This window comes from Dreissena polymorpha, chromosome 4 (genome assembly GCF_020536995.1).
Source record: "Dreissena polymorpha isolate Duluth1 chromosome 4, UMN_Dpol_1.0, whole genome shotgun sequence".
In the NCBI taxonomy this organism is placed as follows: Eukaryota; Metazoa; Mollusca; class Bivalvia; order Myida; family Dreissenidae; genus Dreissena; species Dreissena polymorpha.
Genome location: NC_068358.1, coordinates 1,459,579 through 1,478,554, shown reverse-complemented (window position 1 = coordinate 1,478,554; position 18,976 = coordinate 1,459,579). Strand labels below are relative to the sequence as shown.

The window sequence follows — 18,976 nt, the reverse complement described above, 5'->3', positions numbered from 1 at the left end:
TAAAGGTTGAACAGTCCACAATGATAAGTGATATGATGTTACCATGTCAAATATGACTATAACCTTTAGGTCACAGTGCCGTAGTGGATATGTTGTGACAGGTTGGATCCCCACTGAGAGCGTTCCTTCGATCTCCCCCAAAGAAACTCAATAGTACCAGGAAACGGACTCGAGAGTGTTTCAATAAGCCTAAAGCTTTAAATGCAATAGAGCTAAAATGAATAGGTTTAGACTAAGTGATATGTTAGATAAAAGAAACTTTTAATGGTCTTCATTGAGACAAAAAACATAAAGGTACATGTCCAATACAAACAAAGAATAGCATGGAAGAAGAGAACAAATCAGGTAATGCATGTGATGGTGCAGGGCCCTCTCTTGCCGCCAGGGGAAGCCACCCACAGCCGTAATGAGGGGGAATTTTTGCGTAGATTACCTTTTATGAGGGATTTTTTTTACTTAGTCTCTCATTACTTCATTTTTTTTGTACATGTTTGCATTATAATATTTTAATGTAATATACATAGATATACATTAAATCAAAGGTTAGTAGCACGATACCAGCAGGCAACATAGGTATAAAAGTTTTTAAAAAAAAAAAAAAAAATTTTGGAGGGGGGGATTTTTAGCTATAATAGGGGAAAAAAGTATACTTTTTTCATGGGGGAAGCCGCCGATATTCGGCGGTAAAAAGTGCAAAACGAGGGCCCTGTGGTGTTAATCCAATTTTTGGAAAGAAGTTCATGTTGCATGTTTTGGATATTTTTTGGGTTTAGATATCAGCAATAACAGATAATGTTCAACAATATACATCTACTATAGACCACAAAATGATGCTGACTATAACAGTTCATATAAGGATGAAGAAATAGTTCAATCATAAAACTTGGTATTCATGAATATATCTGTTTATACTAACAATGATGTGCATATGGCAATGGTGAAATTGTAGTTATGACTTATAGTTAGACTTGACATATGCAAAATTGTCTAAAAGCAAAAAAACAAACATCATGCAACAATTGTTCAACAATACAATCAAGAATAAATTCCAAAACTGTAAAACAGAGTCTGTAAATGTAATAAAAATATTGTCAACCAAAGTTATAATAAAAAACTAAATTAAACCTTTGCATCATGTATCAATAGCTTATCAACAGTTTATCATTTTGATGTTTTGTAACGAAACCCTTTGGCTAATGCTCTATGAAATAATTCTAACTGGGAATACATCACTAACATCAGTACTCCAAGTTCATAAGTTAAATACTCTTCCTAAAATATTATATCTAAATGAAAATAAATAAAATGCATTTTACAACACATTCATGCACAATTCACCAACAAGTCTTATTTTGATTTTAAAGTAGTGTGAAACCTAAACCAAAAAATATATTTTAAAGAAATCAACAGCACTTCAAGGAATAGCAAGACCGCTGGAAAATATTGCAGCTGACACAGCCAAATCTTCAATTGTCTCAAGATTCATGTACTCTAGTTTTTCAGACTCAGTTATTGCTTGAGAATCCTTTATTGCTGTTGGTATATCACTTGTATTTGAATACAAATTGTCACTAGCTGTTTCCATACTTCTGGAAGCAATTTCTTCTCTCCTCCTACTTTTCATTTGATCAGGTAAATTCCCTAAGTCATTGAAAGACATTTGTGAATATGTATTGCAGTTATAGTCAGATTGTTCTAATTCGCTGTTTCTCACTTGCTTCTCAGTATTAACTACTATTGGTCCACCATTCTCACAATTCTGTCTAGTGAACCTTTCCTCGATGTCAATGTCTGAAAAATTATCATTTTCATCACACAAATGTTGAAGCCTTGGGTTCAGCCCCTGGCTTCCAATAGCAAAGTCAACGCCGCAACTTTCAAGGAACTTTTTCGCCATGGTTGTGGGCTTGTCTTTATTTGTTTCAAGGTCAGGACACATACCCATTTCTTCAAGTATCTTATTTACCATATTGTCTACAATTGCATGGCCCATTTCTTCTTCTCTGCGCCATATGCGATCTACACACTCTCTTGCTCTGTTTAGCTGTTTGACAGATGTAGTCATCTGTGCCTCAAATGGTTCCATGACATCTGAATCTTCTTGTAAATCATAATTTTGAACATGACTTGATGCATGCATAAATGTGCTCAATTTTGGCAAATGAGTAGTTTCAGAAATGTGATCACATGAATAATGTTTAAACCTATGTACCACAGGTAAATGGTTTTCAATTGGATTCCGATCCACATAATTATTTTGGATAAAAGTTCTGGCATTTGTACTTTCTTGCATACTTGTATTGTTCCTTGACTTATCTCTGCCATTTTTTTGTTGACTTGAAGTTGAAACACCACCTTCTGGGCACGCCCTTCTGTTTCCTTTGATCTGCCATGCATACCTTGCTTTCTTAAAGCTAATTGGTGAAGCTGCATTGGTGTTACATTCAATTTTTCTCTTATTTCCAAAGTCTGTGTTTTCTGACATGGTTCAGCCAAGTGAAATTCTGAAAATAAAAAATATATGATAGCCATATTTTCATTTTACTTGCACAAACTTTTGGGCATGTGGTTTAAAATGAAAAATGATTATAATAATGTGATAGCACATGAGAAAAGAACAACAAGCTGCTTGATCAACGGTCTAAAACTTCCCACAAACATGTAACTTTGTCTTTGTAAGCCCTATCTACGTTTTGTTAGTGCAGGGTAACCTTTTACATATATTCTGTGCATTGACAATGGTCAACTTTAAAATTTGAATTAACTGCATGCGAGTTTAACGTTTAAAATAAAACTTATCCCAAGAACGAGAGTTTGGTTTTTAATGTATCAAAATATTGCATTTTACTTGGTATAATCAAGCAGAAACTCCTCAAAGTGAAACTTCGACGTCAAATTTCTTCAGTTTACAATTTGCTAAAGGTGAAGGTCTACCCTCTAAATTATGGTAAACGAAATGCTTTTAAAAGAAAATTTTCTATACAACTGTATGATTCATAGACTTTGTATATTTTATCAATTTCTGCTATATATCATATAAAAACTATTTAATTTTGGTATTGTTGTTTTCAAAATTATTTTAGAGAGTTCCGTTGACAATATCCGCCATTTTGTTGTATATCATCGCGACAGAAAATGCCAACATAAAAAATGACGGAATTAAGTTATCAAGCGATTCGCACTGCAAATCAAGCGAGAGAAGCTGTAAGATTTTACTTTCATTCACTAAGAATATTCTTATATGTCAATAAACACAATCGTGTGCAGAATTCATTGTTATTCTACGTTGTCCGAAATGTTTTGTATCCGAAGTTAGAAATTTATTCATGCATGTTTCTACTTTACTTTTTTCACGGATGTTTTGGTATATGCTGTTTCAAATCACAATGCAATGTTATCGAAAAATCATGCTCTTTTCATTTTCAATAGACCAGCTTAACTTGTCTTATATTAACATACGGATTTTGTTGTTTTATGAAATTTTGGTGTGTCACCTAAAGTTGCAATAATTCAACTCTCATCTTTATAACCCAAAGGGTTGCTGAGAGTTGCAATGTGCCATCTTTTGTCCAAAGGTGCACAATTTGATCACCACTGAAAATGCTAAGGAAAAGTGATATTGCAAAAACGCATCAATGTCTACCTGTCAAATCACAAACTCATATAACAGGGCCCTTGTTTTGCACTTTTTACCACCAAATATCGGCGGCTTCCCCTTATAAAAAGTATTCTTTTTTTTCCTATAGATTTTGTGGAAAAAAATCCCCCTAGAAAAAACAACGAAGAAAACAAACAGTGCAAAACCTGTAACGCTGAACAGATATTGTTAGTGTTTTCTAGCCTCATCAATACGGCTGTAGACAGGAAATATTACGTTTCGCGCACCTGCATGATTTATACATCTACACCGTTTCTGGATAATAAAATGTCACACAATGCTAAGTCATATCGAAAAAAAGCTAACAAAAAAAACGATTTCTTCCTGCAAAAAATATTTTTTCTTTTAAAACAAACTGCATTAGATAGTATTAATAAAACAAAACAGACAGCCACACACAGGCATTGGCGACCACGTCATCAAATGACAAGGCGATGGAAATTGAAGATCAACAAGAGTCTGTGCAAACTCATGAAACAAGCTTATTTTATTCACGCTACTCGATACAGTCATGTTCTTATCAAACAGTTAATATTTAAAAAAAAAAACATATTCACTGACTAGTTAAGAGAAGAGAGAAGAAAATGTGTCTTTTCAATAATTATTTGAGCACTGATAATGGTAAATTGCAAAAATAAAGGACCATGTATGTGTGTAAAATAGGAGAGAAATACTGCTGGAACAACAGAAGTTTCACCTCTTTATTATATTGACATTCATTTTATATTACATCATTACAGTATAGTCTAATATGTCAGAGTGTCAAATATACTAAAAAAGCAATGAATATAGTGCAAACATGTAAATAAAAAATGAAGTAATGAGAGACTAAGTAAAAAAATCCCCCATAAAAGGTAATCTGCACGAAAATTTCACCTCATGAGTGATGTGGGTGGCTTCCCCTGGGTGCAAGAGAGGGCCCTGTATAAACGTACTCCCAGAGCCTTTGATAATAAACTCTCAGATTTAATAGCTCACATAGTGACAGCTTCTGAAATTGTGGGTGCAAAACAGTGCAGGTATTCTGTGTCTCAAAAAGATATAACCTTGAAATAATGATTTCAATTGGTTGTCGTTGATGAACACTTGACAGAGTTTGGAAAGACTCCTTAAATGCAACATTTGTATGAAAGGTAATGTAACAACAGTATGGGTTAGTGCTGGATCATGCAATATCCAAAACAAAATGATAGTAAGCCACAATAAAAGTACTGAACATAAGGATTGAGGAAGAAAATATTTACTTCCAAAGCAGAAGCTTCATTCTCTTGTTTTGTGAAGTGTCTGGTTATACCAGTGGACAAGTGGATGATGATGATTCTGTTTATTATGCTGAAAGAGATGAAATGCCCTCAGGTAAGGTAATTGGTGTTCTTCAGCTTGAGAGATTTAATGGGACTCACCTTAAACAGTGTTTATTTTACCATTTTGGGAATGGGGCCAGGTCCCTTTGGATTGGGAAATTTCACAGCGTTTTGACTAAAATTGGGAAATAATTGTTGTTGTTGTTTTGCTAAAAAATCACTTTAAAATTAAGAATATAAGTGTTTTCAGTATTATATTTAATATATTTTCTTAATATGAACTTAAATGGATGGGAGATGAACAAAATATTGAAATCTAAAAAAAAATATTTTTTTTTTAAACCTTTCATTGGGACTTTTTAAATCCCTTTTGGGAAAAATGTATACTTTTTTTCCATTGGGAATGGGTCCAGTTACCGGACCCAATTTTGAATGAAAAAAAACACTGTTAAATATACAAATATAAGCTGAGATACAGTGCCAAGGCTGATCAAGACTGTAGTTCAACGAGATTTAGTAGCAGAACTTACAACCTAAGATGTTTACTCCATTATGCTTGATGAGAGAACTGACCTCACAAAACAAACAATTATCAATCGGTGTCAGACTGGTCAAGAATGGGAAATCTGTGAGGAAATTTTAGGAAATATACACATTAAAGATGTCAAGGCCTACAACATAAAGATTAGTTCTTGACCCTGGTAAGATTGTGTCTCTTGCTACGGACAGTGCCTCTGTAATGTCTGGCAGAAAGGCAAGTGTTTGTGTTTAGCAAAGATATACATATCAGTGCTCCAGCTAGGCCTAAATTGAAGGGTGCCCCGCCCTGCCCTCCCGAACCTCCGCCCTGCCCTTCCTAGGGCCCCCCTGCCCATAACATAAAAAAATAATATATTTTTTTTTTTACATATGATGATTAATAATCTCTAATTACAATACATTGTAATTAATTTATTCCTCATTGTATACATTATATTTGAATTGTTTAATAATAATGGGAATAATATATTCAAACAATTATTAATAACATATAAAATTACATGCAAGCGGAAGAATTCCAGAAACGCCCGCGCGCTTGAAAGTGCCCTTTTGACAAAATACTGCGCGTCCAAAGTGCCCTTTTGACAAAAAAGCCCCCCTGCCCTTTTCAAATCCTAGCTGGAGCACTGCATTTGTACCATTCATGTTTCAAACTCATTGTATGACACACAAGTTGAATCTAGCAGTAACAGACTCTATTAAGAAAGGCTTTTGAAAAGTTAACATAGAAATTCTGTTGTTCAAATTGTACCACTTTGTGAGCAACTCTAGTATCAGAATGGAAGGCCTCAAAGAGCTGCACGCGGTGTTATTAGTTAAGGGAAGCGGTGTTAGGGAAACCAGAATTAATTATCAAAGAGCCTTATTATAGGAGATAGTTATGTTAAAAAATGCAGTTAAAGCAGGATATTAATCATGCAGCTCCCTTATAGCTACTTTCACAAGCCTTGCGCATGAATGTTAAATAGCGAATGGTCTCTTCAAGAGCTTTTTAACAGTGTTGCTTGTTACTCTTATGCTCGATATGCATGAGTGTGTGATTATTTCAATCCATTAGCTACAGGAACAAAATTTGCTTTAGTCAGATACACCCTTTTTTTCTTGATGGTGCACTAGGGTAAGTAAACCAATTAGAATTCAATGATGGTGATCATTTGAAAGCTAGGAAACTGTGCATTGAGTTCAACAAGGAAGATTCCAAGACAGTTGTATGTTGAGATGAAGAAAGACTTTGAAGATATTCAGAAAAAAATTACAATGAGTTTTCATGATTGAGAACAGGGTATGTAGCAAATTACAGAGAAACATCAGGCACAGAATTTGGAAAGAAGACAGTGAAATAGTTAAAGATTTGAGCTTATTGCTTAAAGCTTGGTAGTAACAGTGTTCACTGAGACAGAGTCTCTGGATGCTTAACCTTTGGAATAAGTCGGTCTCTTGTATGGAGAAGATAAAGATACCAACATTGCTGATGGAAATCTTTTGGAAGTATTGGATATACAAACTAAAGTGGTGCAAACATTGATATACAAAGATAAACTTTAAAAATAATGACCATGTACGAGGGGCATGTTACAGGGCTCATATCAAACTATTCACTGCAGAATCTGTGTAAGAGAGTCATCTTGATGCATGCAGACTTGACAGAATCTGTGTAAGAGAGTCATCTTGATGCATGCAGACTTGACAGAATCTGTGTAAGAGAGTCATCTTGATGCATGCAGACTTGACAGAATCTGTGTAAGAGAGTCATCTTGATGAATGCAGACTTGACAGAATCTGTGTAAGAGAGTCATCTTGATGCATGCAGACTTGACAGAATCTGTGTAAGAGAGTCATCTTGATGCATGCAGACTTGACAGAATCTGTGTAAGAGAGTCATCTTGATGCATGCAGACTTGACAGAATCTGTGTAAGAGAGTCATCTTGATGCATGAAGACTTGACAGAATCTGTGTAAGAGAGTCATCTTGATGCATGCAGACTTGACAGAATCTGTGTAAGAATCATCTTGATGCATGCAGACTTGACAGAATCTGTGTAAGAGAGTCATCTTGATGCATGCAGACTTGACAGAATCCGTGTAAGAGAGTCATCTTGATGCATGCAGACTTGACAGAATCCGTGTAAGAGAGTCATCTTGATGCATGCAGACTTGACAGAATCCGTGTAAGAGAGTCATCTTGATGCATGCAGACTTGACAGAATCTGTGTAAGAGAGTCATCTTAATGCATGCAGACTTGACAGAATTTGTTATGCAACGCAAGATAGCTCTGTGCTTTCAATTACCAGTGTGGAGTGTGAGGGAAGTTTTAGTACCCAAAACGTATAATGAACAAGAACAGGGGGTTTATTACATGAAAGCAAGAAAATCTTGACACACTTATAAATGTCCTGCACAAGCAAATCATAGGTCCAGACAAGTAATTGATTTGTGTCCTTTTCACATGTACAAGTACATTTTCATAGATTATCAAAGAACTGTTGTAGCTGAACTGATTTTCCAGAGTTTCATATTGTGTTGCCCATTTACCCATGCACTTTAATTTCATGAGTTTCTTTAATATTTCTTTTACATCTTGTCTTCCATGGTTATAATCATTCTTCTTCCACCATGAATGCCTCTAAGGCACCCAGTTTTTCTATCTGATCGGCCAATTTATAACCCAATATTTTGTGTCTTAGTTCCCAGTAAATTTTATTATTTTTTTTATTCAGCTACTACATGTAGAACCAGTATATATTAGCTGTTTCATTTTTATGCCTGCCTATTTGTTATATACTGTTGAATCTTTAAATAAATAATTGATTGATGTAATAATTTTAGCCATACCAATGCTCATAATTGGAAGTATCTAGGATTTGTTTACATTTTAATATTTGGGTAACCAGATATATAATATTGTATAAGGCTCGAGATGTGCTATATGTAGGAGGGCATTGAATTATAAAATAAACTATATTCTGGTGACAATTTTTTCTAAAATGGGGGGGAAGTACTCCCTTTTCCTCTATGCACAGGAGGTTTTTTTGTGTGAAAAAATCAAGAAGAAAATGAGATCCTTACACAACTTGCAATTCTTAAGCGGATCAAATTTTACTTCAAGGGCTTGCCAAAAAGGACATAAAACACACACATGGCTTTGCCAAACTGAGTAACTGGCATTAGTATTTTTGCTTAGGTCAGTTATAACAGTAATACAGCTAATGAAGGAAAAGTGTGTGAAGGTTAAGTGACCACTGTTATTGTTTTTTTTTCCAGTGATTTATTAATATTCCAGTTGTATATGGAATACTACCATAAACATTTTCTAAATAGTTCCAAAATGGTGAAACATTGCCAGTCAAATAGTTAAAATTCCAATTTAATATTGGCAAATTTGAATATTTAGAAAACCCAATACTTTTCCATTAAGTCAAAAGTATTTTATCCTTGACATAAAGACAGTTTGCCACACACCACTTCAGAATACAGCGATTTTAATGGTCTATGTCTAAGGGTGAGATTGAAACTGTTGTATGTCATACAGGTATGTTTAGCTGTTACTACAGTTTCACACTCAACACTCAACATGTTCCTACATGTCAGACTTTGATCACAGATGGTTAGCGTGTGGCTATGATATTAATTAGTGAAAACATCATTTTGAATGATAACTAATCAAATTATAACAAAAAATCAACGTTTCTGAAAACAAAATTCACTATCAAATATATATATTTGATTTATTTACATCTCATCAACACTATTATGTCACTATACATTATACAATTCACATAAATACAATCATAAAAGTGCTGCCAATCAATCATTTGATGTACAAAGGATGATAAAAGCATCAAATTAACTTTCATAATTACATGACAAGTATTATGCATGTACAGTTAGATCAAACCGTTGATTTGATCATATGACATAGAGGATGCATGAAATATGTTCTCATTTGGTCATTACAGTAATCACAGATACTGGATATGGCATAAAATCAAACCAACACATAATATCCAACTGGTTGAAATGTTAACTGAAGTGCCACACCTGGAAGACCTCACACAAGGTATGCACCTCAAAATCACCCCAAAACGGGATGCATCGCTTTGAACAGCCATAACTTCATCAATTGTGCAGCGATTTTCACAAACTTGGTCTTATTCAAAGCAAAAATCAATTTCCTTTCTGGAAATGTACATATCTTGCAAGATATTTACAAATGCTTTGTCAAATTTTAAGAACAAACACGATACACAGCTAGGGTGACCCGCTCTAAGACTGAAATCTTCACAGAGTAAAGGGCATTTTCCCTGCAAAGTTCATGCACCTCGATACCATAAAAACATTCTTACCGTGCTTGCCGTTACATTATGCATCAAAACTAACTGTGCCTGCCGTTTGAAAACTTTCTTTACATACATTGCAACTAACCGACATTTTAAATACACAAATGATTTCATTGGTTCAATGCCAAGGTGTGTCTTTACATCTGAAGATTTCATTCATAAATCGGGTCTGATCGCTGACAAGTAGGTCACGCAAGTTGTGTATCGTGTTATTTCTTAAAATTTGACCAAGCATTTGTAGAAATATAAAGAGATATGTACATTTTCAGAAAGAATTTTTTTTTCTGCGTTGAATATGACTAGGTTCATGAAAATCGCTGCACAATTGATAAAGTTATGGCTTTTCAAAGTGATGCACCCGGTTTTCTGGTGATTTTGAGTTTGATACCTTGTTATATATAATTATATTTGATAGTGAAAATTCATTTTTCAGAAAAGTTTTTTTTGTTATAATTTAATTATTTAGCATTCAAAATGATGTTTTCACTAATTAATATCATAGCCACACGCTAACAACCTGTGACTTTGATATTCAATTTTTAGCTGAGACTGCAGGGGATTTTCTGCCTATTTTGGGAAAAGGAGTCTGACCAAATTGGGAATTTTTTATCGATAAAATTGGCCATTTTGGGAATATTTGCTTCGATAAAACGGCTCATTTGGGAAAAAATTGTGAATTTATCATGCTTAAATAATTCATTGGTTTAACAAATAAATTTGTTTTTATTTGTTATTTTGTCTTCTTTATATAAACAGATGCAATATTGTGCATGTTCAACGTTTATTTAAGTACTGCAGTTTTGTTTTTCAGTTACAGTTACACTCTGAGATAAAAACTGAACAGTCAAAACTTTATAGCAGATATTTTTGACCAAAACAAACACTGGTTAGTCACACAAGTTATAAGGCACTTCATTCTTAAAAAAATAAATAAATGAATTATTTATTTATATTTGAAATTGGGAATTTTTTTATAATTTCGGTTTAGGATCAGGTCTGTTTGCTTTGGGAGTGGCTCCGTTTTCCGGAGGCGCAGACAGTGCTGAAAAACCCCTGGACTGTGTCAATCAGGCCACTTGTATAGAAACCATTGAATAAGGCAAAAAAATAATATCAGTATTAAATCATGGCTGGTTATTTGTATTTATTTACAGCCCTTTGGCTTTATGACTAGTGAAAACAATACCAAAACAACGCAGCTAAAGATAAGATAAAAAAAAAACTATTTTGTGTACTACTATATATTTTATTTCACTTTTATTTTATAAAATATATCTTATGAAACAACATTTGGGCGTGATAAATTAAAGAAAATGTGAAATGCTAATTAAATTATTTTGTCAACCAAAATATATATGAATAATCATCAATGCTCATTAATATTGAATTTACCGTCCCATAACCAGCTTTACAATGTTTGATACACTTATTATATCAATATAAAACATATAACCACGAGTTTATGTTGGTTGTTACAGTTTTCATCCTTAATATCATTATTGAGAATTACAAATATATGTTTTACTTTCAAAAATAATTTGAGGCGTTTTTTGAAACTACATGCTTTGTAAAAAAAATGCTACCAATAAAATGTGGAACTGTTTATTGTTTGAAATATGATTATCTGTGTTTAACTAAATGACCCATTCAGAAATTAAGAATTGCTTGTCTGACTGTAAAGAAAAACTTAACAAACATTTGTGAAGGATTTCTTACAGGTTTTAATGAATGACTGTAAACTGATATATCTGTCAATCCATTAATTATGTAAAGGATTTGCTTAAAGAAAATGCAAAATCTAATGGACATGTCCGTCAACCAGGATTTGGACTTTTAGCTGTATGCTTCCATATACATGTATCAGAAATATAAATATTTAAATTTGTTTTATTAAAATTTATATATTTATAATACTGTGTTTATCTTCTTTGTTATATTGCTGCTGAATCATGTGATAATAAGCCTTTAACCCTAACCACTTAGATATGTATTTTGACGCATTTGTAGTCCCTTAGAAAGTTATATTTAATTAAAGACCTTTCTTTCCTAATTTAAATTTGAAAGGCTTCATTGCCAACCACTAGAAACTGATGAGCAGCAAACAGCATTAAACCTGAACAGACTGAGAGTAACTTGCAGGCTGCTCCGGTTTTATGCTGTTTGCACATAGCTATCAATTTGCTTCTAAGTGGGAAAGGGTTAAGGACATATTCAAGCGGCTTACATGTAGCTCAAAATATGCCTCTGCATCCGTTTACTTTTACAAGGACCCCAAATATCCAATAATGAGATCACAAAACTTTGTGTGACTTTAAAGGGGACGGGGTAGATTTTTGCCAGAATGTGCTAACGCCTAGGCTGGCCTTGGGCTTTTATATAGCTTGCCGCATAAGATATAATACCCATTTTGGTACGGTACATGTATGGCATGGCTTGTTTGAAAGAAATGCTTTGCTAGAATGTAGCAAATGTAGCTTAGTTGTTAGGGTTCTGGACTGTCAATATCTTGGCTTCTTGAATCACAGCCCAGCTACACACTAGTACACAGTTTGTATAGTCTTTAGTCTGTTTTTAAACACTTTATTCAGTAATTCTTTGCCTACCTCTTCTTCCAAGTAGGGCATTTGTTATTGGTGTATAAAAACATGATTTTTAGTAATGGTTAAATTGGCTTAAACTTTCTTAGAAAAAAGTGAGTATGAATGAGGCTTATTTAGAGAGGGGTGGGGTGAAAATGCATAGGCAGGCATGATACCCAATTAAAATTGTTTGAAGGTGAACAACTCCGAGGATTTTTATGGAAAGCAACTTCAACTCTGATAGAAATTGGTCTCAAAACTGAACTTTTGTCTTACAGTCGAGACTGCCAATTTTTTGCTTCTAATGTTTACTCTGAATGCCATTGATGAATTTGAGTTATGAGTGACATTTATTATTGTACATCCTCAATACTGGTTAAAACTTCCTACAAATCTATTCTTGTCTTTGTTATGAAACTTATAAAGGCATTATGTTCTTTCCCAGTAATCATTACTTTCTTTTTAATGAAACAGAAAAATGATTGTTTTCAAACTCATAATGGGCTATTTTAAAAGTTTTAAAATTATTAACAAATATTTGAAAAGTTATTATTTATTCGAAGGCAGATAATTCTAGTTTACACAACAGTTTTGTTCTAGGTTGTTTCCCTTTAGTCAGTCAAAGCATTATTAATGCTTTGTTCCAAGTATTCTTTTTAGAATTGCTGTATATTATCTAGATTTTTTTTGTCACAGTTTTTTACTATTAATACAATAAAATAGTTTAACCTTCAAGATATTTAAATGATTATTTATTGTGAATAAAATGTATGTTTCAGAAATTAAATTTCACATTACATGAAATTGTTTTAATTTCTGCAGTTGGTTTGTTTTTATTCTTTTTGAATTTCCTAATAATCAAACAATATAACAGTTTTAATTGTAGCAAGACACCATTATTTTATTCAAGTTCCCCTGAATATGAAGTGCTTTTGTTGTCAAGCTTTTGTGGTCATTTTTTGCTCCTCAGTTCTCCTCAGTTTTTTAAAGGCCATTCTATCTTGATGAAATTTTGTCAGAATGTTTATCTTGAAAATGTCTAGTCCAGTTCGAATCTGAGTCAAATGCATCCGTAAACAAGGTCACCAGGCCAAATCTTGTTACCGCTGTAGAAGCCACATTTATGACACAATCATGATGAAACTTTTGTTTATCATGACAATATCTAAACCTAGTTCAAATCTAGATCACATGCGATTAAAAACTGGTTCACCAGGGCAAATCTTAGAAAAATCTTTTTATTACTCTGTTCACCACATTTATGACTCCATCGTGATAAAACTTGGTCAGAATGTTCATCTTGACAATATCAAGTTCGAATCTGGGTCGGTTTCCTCAAACAACTATAGAAACAGGTCAAATCTAAGAAAAAACTTTGTATCCCCTCTAAAGGCCACATTTACCGGTATGAATGATTTTTAGCTCGACTATTATATATGAAATATATATAGTGGAGCTATCCTACTCACCCCGGCATCAGCGTTCCGTTCCGTGCCGTGCCGTTAGCATGCAAATGTTTAACGTTTTCGTACTACCCCAATTATTTTCATTGTCCCTTGACACATTGCTTTTATATTTTGCATACTTGTTTACCAACATGACCCCAACCTGTAAACAAGAGCAGACCACTGTATCAAGCATTTTTACATAATTATGGCCCCTTTTACACTTTAATAATTGAACATTTTGCTTAAATTGCCATAACTTCTTTATTTATGATCACATTTTATTATTACTTTGACAAAACAACACTTACCTGAATACCACAATGGATTCCACCCAAACAATACCCCACGCCCCTACCCAGAATCTCTCCCCGCCCCCCCAACCTCCCCCCCCCATTTTTTTTTAAACATCTAATAAATTACCCCACCTCACATTATACCCCCTCTCACCCCCACCCACCCCCCTACCCCCCCTACCCAATTTTTTTTTTAAACATCATCTAATAAATGACCACACCCCACATTATACCCACTCTCAACCCCCCCCCTCCCCCCCTCCCCCCCCCCACAAAAAAAAAAGTAATTTGTTTCCATTTTTTATTTTTGAAAGATCGTCTAATAAATTATTGCATATGAAGAATTTCCCCATGATGGCTTACGTTATAATGTCAAGCACTCAAATAGTGGAGCCGCTGTCCTCTGACAGCTCTTGTTGATAAAACTTGTTCACCATGGTCCTTTTGACAATATCTAGGCCCTGCAATTCCAACGTGGGTAAAATGTGCCAAGTCAAATCATATAAAAACCTTGGTATCACTCTAGAAGCCACATTTACGATTGGTTTACCTTAAACTGAGATGAGCACTCTAGGGCCATGGCCAAAGCCGGTATTCCAAGTTAAAAATAATCATTTTGCCTGAAAATATGAATTGCAATCTCACCTTAACTCTTATTTTCCTCTTTATTTAACTGGTTTGAAAGTGCTTATTTGACCCTGAGTAGATGGCTTTGGTCCAGTTTTACAGTTTATAACATGCTATGCAGGACTAAATGTTTTCTGGTCACTTCCAGTGTTTATCAAGGTTGATACTAGTTAGCTGTTCTTAAAAAACATCCTGGACTGGTCTGTCATTGTATAGTTTGTCCTTGTTGACACATGATGTCACACTGTGTCCACAAAACATTGCTGAAATGCTTTTTTTTAGGTTTATAGTCGTGAAGGGTGTGTGTGTGTGTTTTCTTGGATTGTAACATCATTTCTTGGGAAATGCACAGATTGTGCCAGTTATTGATGACTGTTCTGTTGACTCCCTGATACTCTCATTGATTTGCGAATACATAGATTGGCATGTTTATTGCTCTCTGTCACTGACATACTTTATGTGTTCAAACATCTGCACCTGATTGTATAAACAGTTAAACCGGCGGTTAACCACATACCGGCGGTTAAAAGTCTGTAACATGTTGGTTATTGGTCGGTAAGTGTTTGTATAAAATTTGGTTAGTTATACCGATCGGTTAAAACCCAGTTAAAACATACCCAGGCTGCTTCCCTAGGTGGGTAAGTACAAGTAACCGAGAGGGAACTTACACAAAATGGCCACGGCGCGCGACATTATAAAAGCTAACCATCGACGACCTTCACAATTTCAACGAGTAAACAACAAATTGCAGCGACTGACACTTTATTTCACTTAATTTACAGGACAAAACGATTTCCGACTTTGGACGACGTATTTAAGGACGCACAGAACGTGTTTCTTATATTCTGTTATGGGTATGCCGTGTGTGATCTTAACAAGCTAATCTGGGACGACACTTTACATACATGCATTATGCCCAGTTTTCTCAGAATACGACACAAATAATAGCCGTTGGTGAACTCGGTTGCATTTGCAGATTTCTGCATACAAAGATATATTTAAACTTGATGTTTTATTTGTCTATGGTAAATTCCCTTATTGTACAAGAAAGTAAGTAAGTTTATTGTAAACATAAGCCAAATTAGAAGAATAGTCTAGCATGTTACGACGACCATGTATTATTTTTATGTTACATCTAGAACAACTAGAAGAATAGATGTCTTTGTAAGCACTCTCTTGCAGTTTGGAAGAACCAGGAATTCCGCTAAATGATGCAAATCCCGACATCATTATCAATTTGTCCCTGGTCATTTTGATGAACTCATAGTCAAAATTGACACTTTTTTTATTGTTAATCCATTTGTAAATGATTTTGATAAAAAAAATACATGTCGCTGTTTATAAGCGTGACACTTCGCGCGAAAATTACGTCATTAGAAAATTCATTGTGGGAATGTTTTGGTTAAAGTTACCGGTGGTTAAATTCCACTATGCGCGGTTAGGTTACTTTGCGGTATATCGTGTTTATACAATCGAGTTACCTTGAAGGTTACTATACCTAAATTAACCGCAAACTTACCAAGGTTTGAATGTTACCGAGCGGTAACTTTAACCAGCGTTTATACAATCGGGTGCTGGGGTTTGTTACTTGCCAGTTCACCAAGGCTCCTCCTAGAAGTATGGGTCATTGACCTACATGGATCTGTCAAAAGCGGACACTGTTTAAATGGGGCTCAAAGCTGCTCAATATTTAACTTACTATCTTAATTGATTTGACTCCAGCTCTAATATTAAACATCAAATCTCCCTTGCAGTCCAAAGAGATTGTTTTAGTGGAGATAAATTATGAATAAATTATGAAATTATGATAAATTATGAAAAGGAGACAAATTGAAGACTTACAGAAGACAGCTGACTTTATATGTTGTTTGGTCCCAGTTGTCATTTAATGATGTTGAACCTTAATAAATGCTAAGTCTCAAAATGAAACACTGTTGACCTATTCAGTTGCATAATCATTCTAAAATCCACAGATCAGATTATTCAACTAATTCTATTCTTGAAGATCAAATAAATATTTATTATAAACAGTTACACACACTATGAAGGTTAATAGTGCCTGATTTTCAAGGCGTCAAATAAAGCTAAAATAAGCTGTTAAATCAAGATTACCTGATTTATTGACTGATAAGTGTGTATTTAGTAGTGTTATATTGTTAATAGGTAACTTAATTGGAGACTCGTATTGTCATTGTGCTCAAAATATTCTTGTTGAGTTTAGAGCAAAAAACTGCTGGGTGTGATTCATTTGAAAGAGGAATTGCTTAAAATTTGAGAAAATGTGCATGCATGTTAGTTTGTGGCAGTGAGCTAATTTTTTTGGATTATGGAATAAATAGTAGGGTGTACTTTGCATTTTTTGTTACAAAAAAGAAGTTTGGGATTTGTTTGGTGGACTGCGTATTTATATTCATAATATGGAGTGGTCTTAAAGTTGAATTTTATTATTTCCACAATACTTTTGTTCTGTTTCATCAATGGTATATGAAGAAATTTGAAATGTATTGTTGCAGATAAATGTAATACTAGAACCTTTCTGATCTTTAAATATATAACTTATAGGTATGCTTTTCAAAAAAATAAATAATGTAAGTGCTACACCAAAATACCTTAAATTTTAGCTCGACTATTATATATGAAATATATATAGTGGAGCTATCCTACTCACCCCGGCGTCGGCGTTAGCGTGCAAATGTTAAAGTTTGCGTACCACCCAAAATATTTCCTATGTCCCTTGACATATTGCTTTCATATTTTGCATACTTCTTTACCAACATGACCCCAACCTATAAACAATAGCAGACAACTGTATCAAGAATTGTGGCCCTTTTTCCACTTAGAATATGCATATTATTGATAAATGTATGTTAAAGTTTGCGTACCACCCCAAATATTTCCTATATCCCTTGACATATTGCTTTCATATCTTCAAACTTCTTTACCAACATGACCTCAATCTATAAACAAGAGCAGACAACTGTATCAAGCATTTTGTAAGAATTATGGCCCTTTTTTCACCTAGAATATGCATATTATTGATAAATCTATGTTAAAGTTTGCGTACCACCTCAAATATTTCCTATGTCCTTTGACATATTGCTTTCATATATTGCATACTTCTTTACCAACATGACCTAATGTATAAACAAGAGCAGACAACTGTATCAAGCATTTTGACAGAATTATGGCCCCTTTTATACTTGGATAATTGAACATTTGGTGAAGTTTTGTGTTTTGGTCCATTTTACTCCTAAAGTATCATAGCTATTGCTTTTTAGACTTGGAAAACTCGCTGACTATCATAAGGGGACTGTACAGGGCAAGTTGCATAACTATTGTTGGCTTTTTAATGGAATTATGGCCCTTTTTTGTCTTTGTAAATTTGAATATATGGTTAAATATTGTGTTTACATCCTCTTTACTTCTAAAGTATCAAGGCTATTGCTTTCAAACTTCAAATACTTTCATACTATCGTAAGGGTACTGTACCTGGCAAGTTGAATTTACCTTGACCTTTGAATGACCTTGACTCTCAAGGTCAAATAATTAAATTTTGCTAAAATTGCTATGACTTCGTTATTCATGATCAGATTTGATTGATACTTTGACAAAACAACTCTTACCTGACATACTACAATAGACTCCACCCAAACCATCCCCCCCCCCCCCCCCCCCCCCAAAAAAAAAAGTATTTTTTTATTTTTAGCTCTGCTGTTTTCGGAGAAAACCCGAGGTATTGTCATAGCCAGCTCGTCCGCCGTCAGCCGTCCGCCGAAGGCGTCGTGCTAAAACTTCAACATTGGCTCTAAAATCAAAGTGCTTCCACCTACAACTTTGAAACTTAATATGTAGATGCACCTTGATGAGTTCTACACGCCACACCCATTTTTGGGTCTTTAGGTCAAAGGTCAAGGTCACTGTGACCTCTAATATACAACTTTAACATAGGCTCTAAAATCAAAGTGCTTCCACCTACATCTTTGAAACTTCATATGTAGATGCACCTTGATGAGTTCTACATGCCACACCCATTTTTGGGTCACTAGGTCAAAGGTCAAGGTCACTGTGACCTCTAATATAAAACTTTTAACATAAACCTTTGCATTCGCTCTAAAATGAAAGTGCTTCCACCTACAACTTTAAAACTTCATATGTACATGCACCTTGATGAGTTCTACACGCCACACCC

General features: G+C 34.3%; 2 protein-coding genes across 10 annotated transcripts in view; one reads left to right on the top strand and one right to left on the bottom strand.

Annotated features, from left to right (window-relative positions):
* Positions 1-1,241: 1,241 nt before the first annotated feature.
* Positions 1,242-2,928, bottom strand: LOC127876204 (uncharacterized). The gene is made up of 2 exons (XM_052421260.1): positions 2,849-2,928; positions 1,242-2,504 (listed from the first exon to the last, which is right to left on the bottom strand). The coding sequence occupies exon 2, from the start codon at positions 2,483-2,485 to the stop codon at positions 1,415-1,417; it is 1,071 nt and encodes a 356-aa protein (XP_052277220.1). The 5' UTR covers positions 2,486-2,504; positions 2,849-2,928; the 3' UTR covers positions 1,242-1,414.
* Positions 2,929-3,106: 178 nt separating this feature from the next.
* The window catches only part of LOC127876194 (katanin p60 ATPase-containing subunit A-like 2), a 63,427-nt gene continuing 47,557 nt past the window's right edge, over positions 3,107-18,976 (top strand). For all 9 annotated transcript variants that reach the window (XM_052421238.1, XM_052421236.1, XM_052421234.1 and 6 more), the window contains exon 1: positions 3,107-3,204. In XM_052421238.1, the coding sequence (XP_052277198.1) occupies positions 3,151-3,204 (54 nt within the window). In that variant the 5' untranslated portion in view covers positions 3,107-3,150. The remainder of the gene's footprint in view (positions 3,205-18,976) is intronic.

What these genes read in the sequence shown, in the direction of transcription:
- LOC127876204 (XM_052421260.1), bottom strand. Translation starts at nt 2,485, where the DNA reads ATGTCAGAAAACACAGACTTTGGAAATAAGAGAAAAATTGAATGTAAC.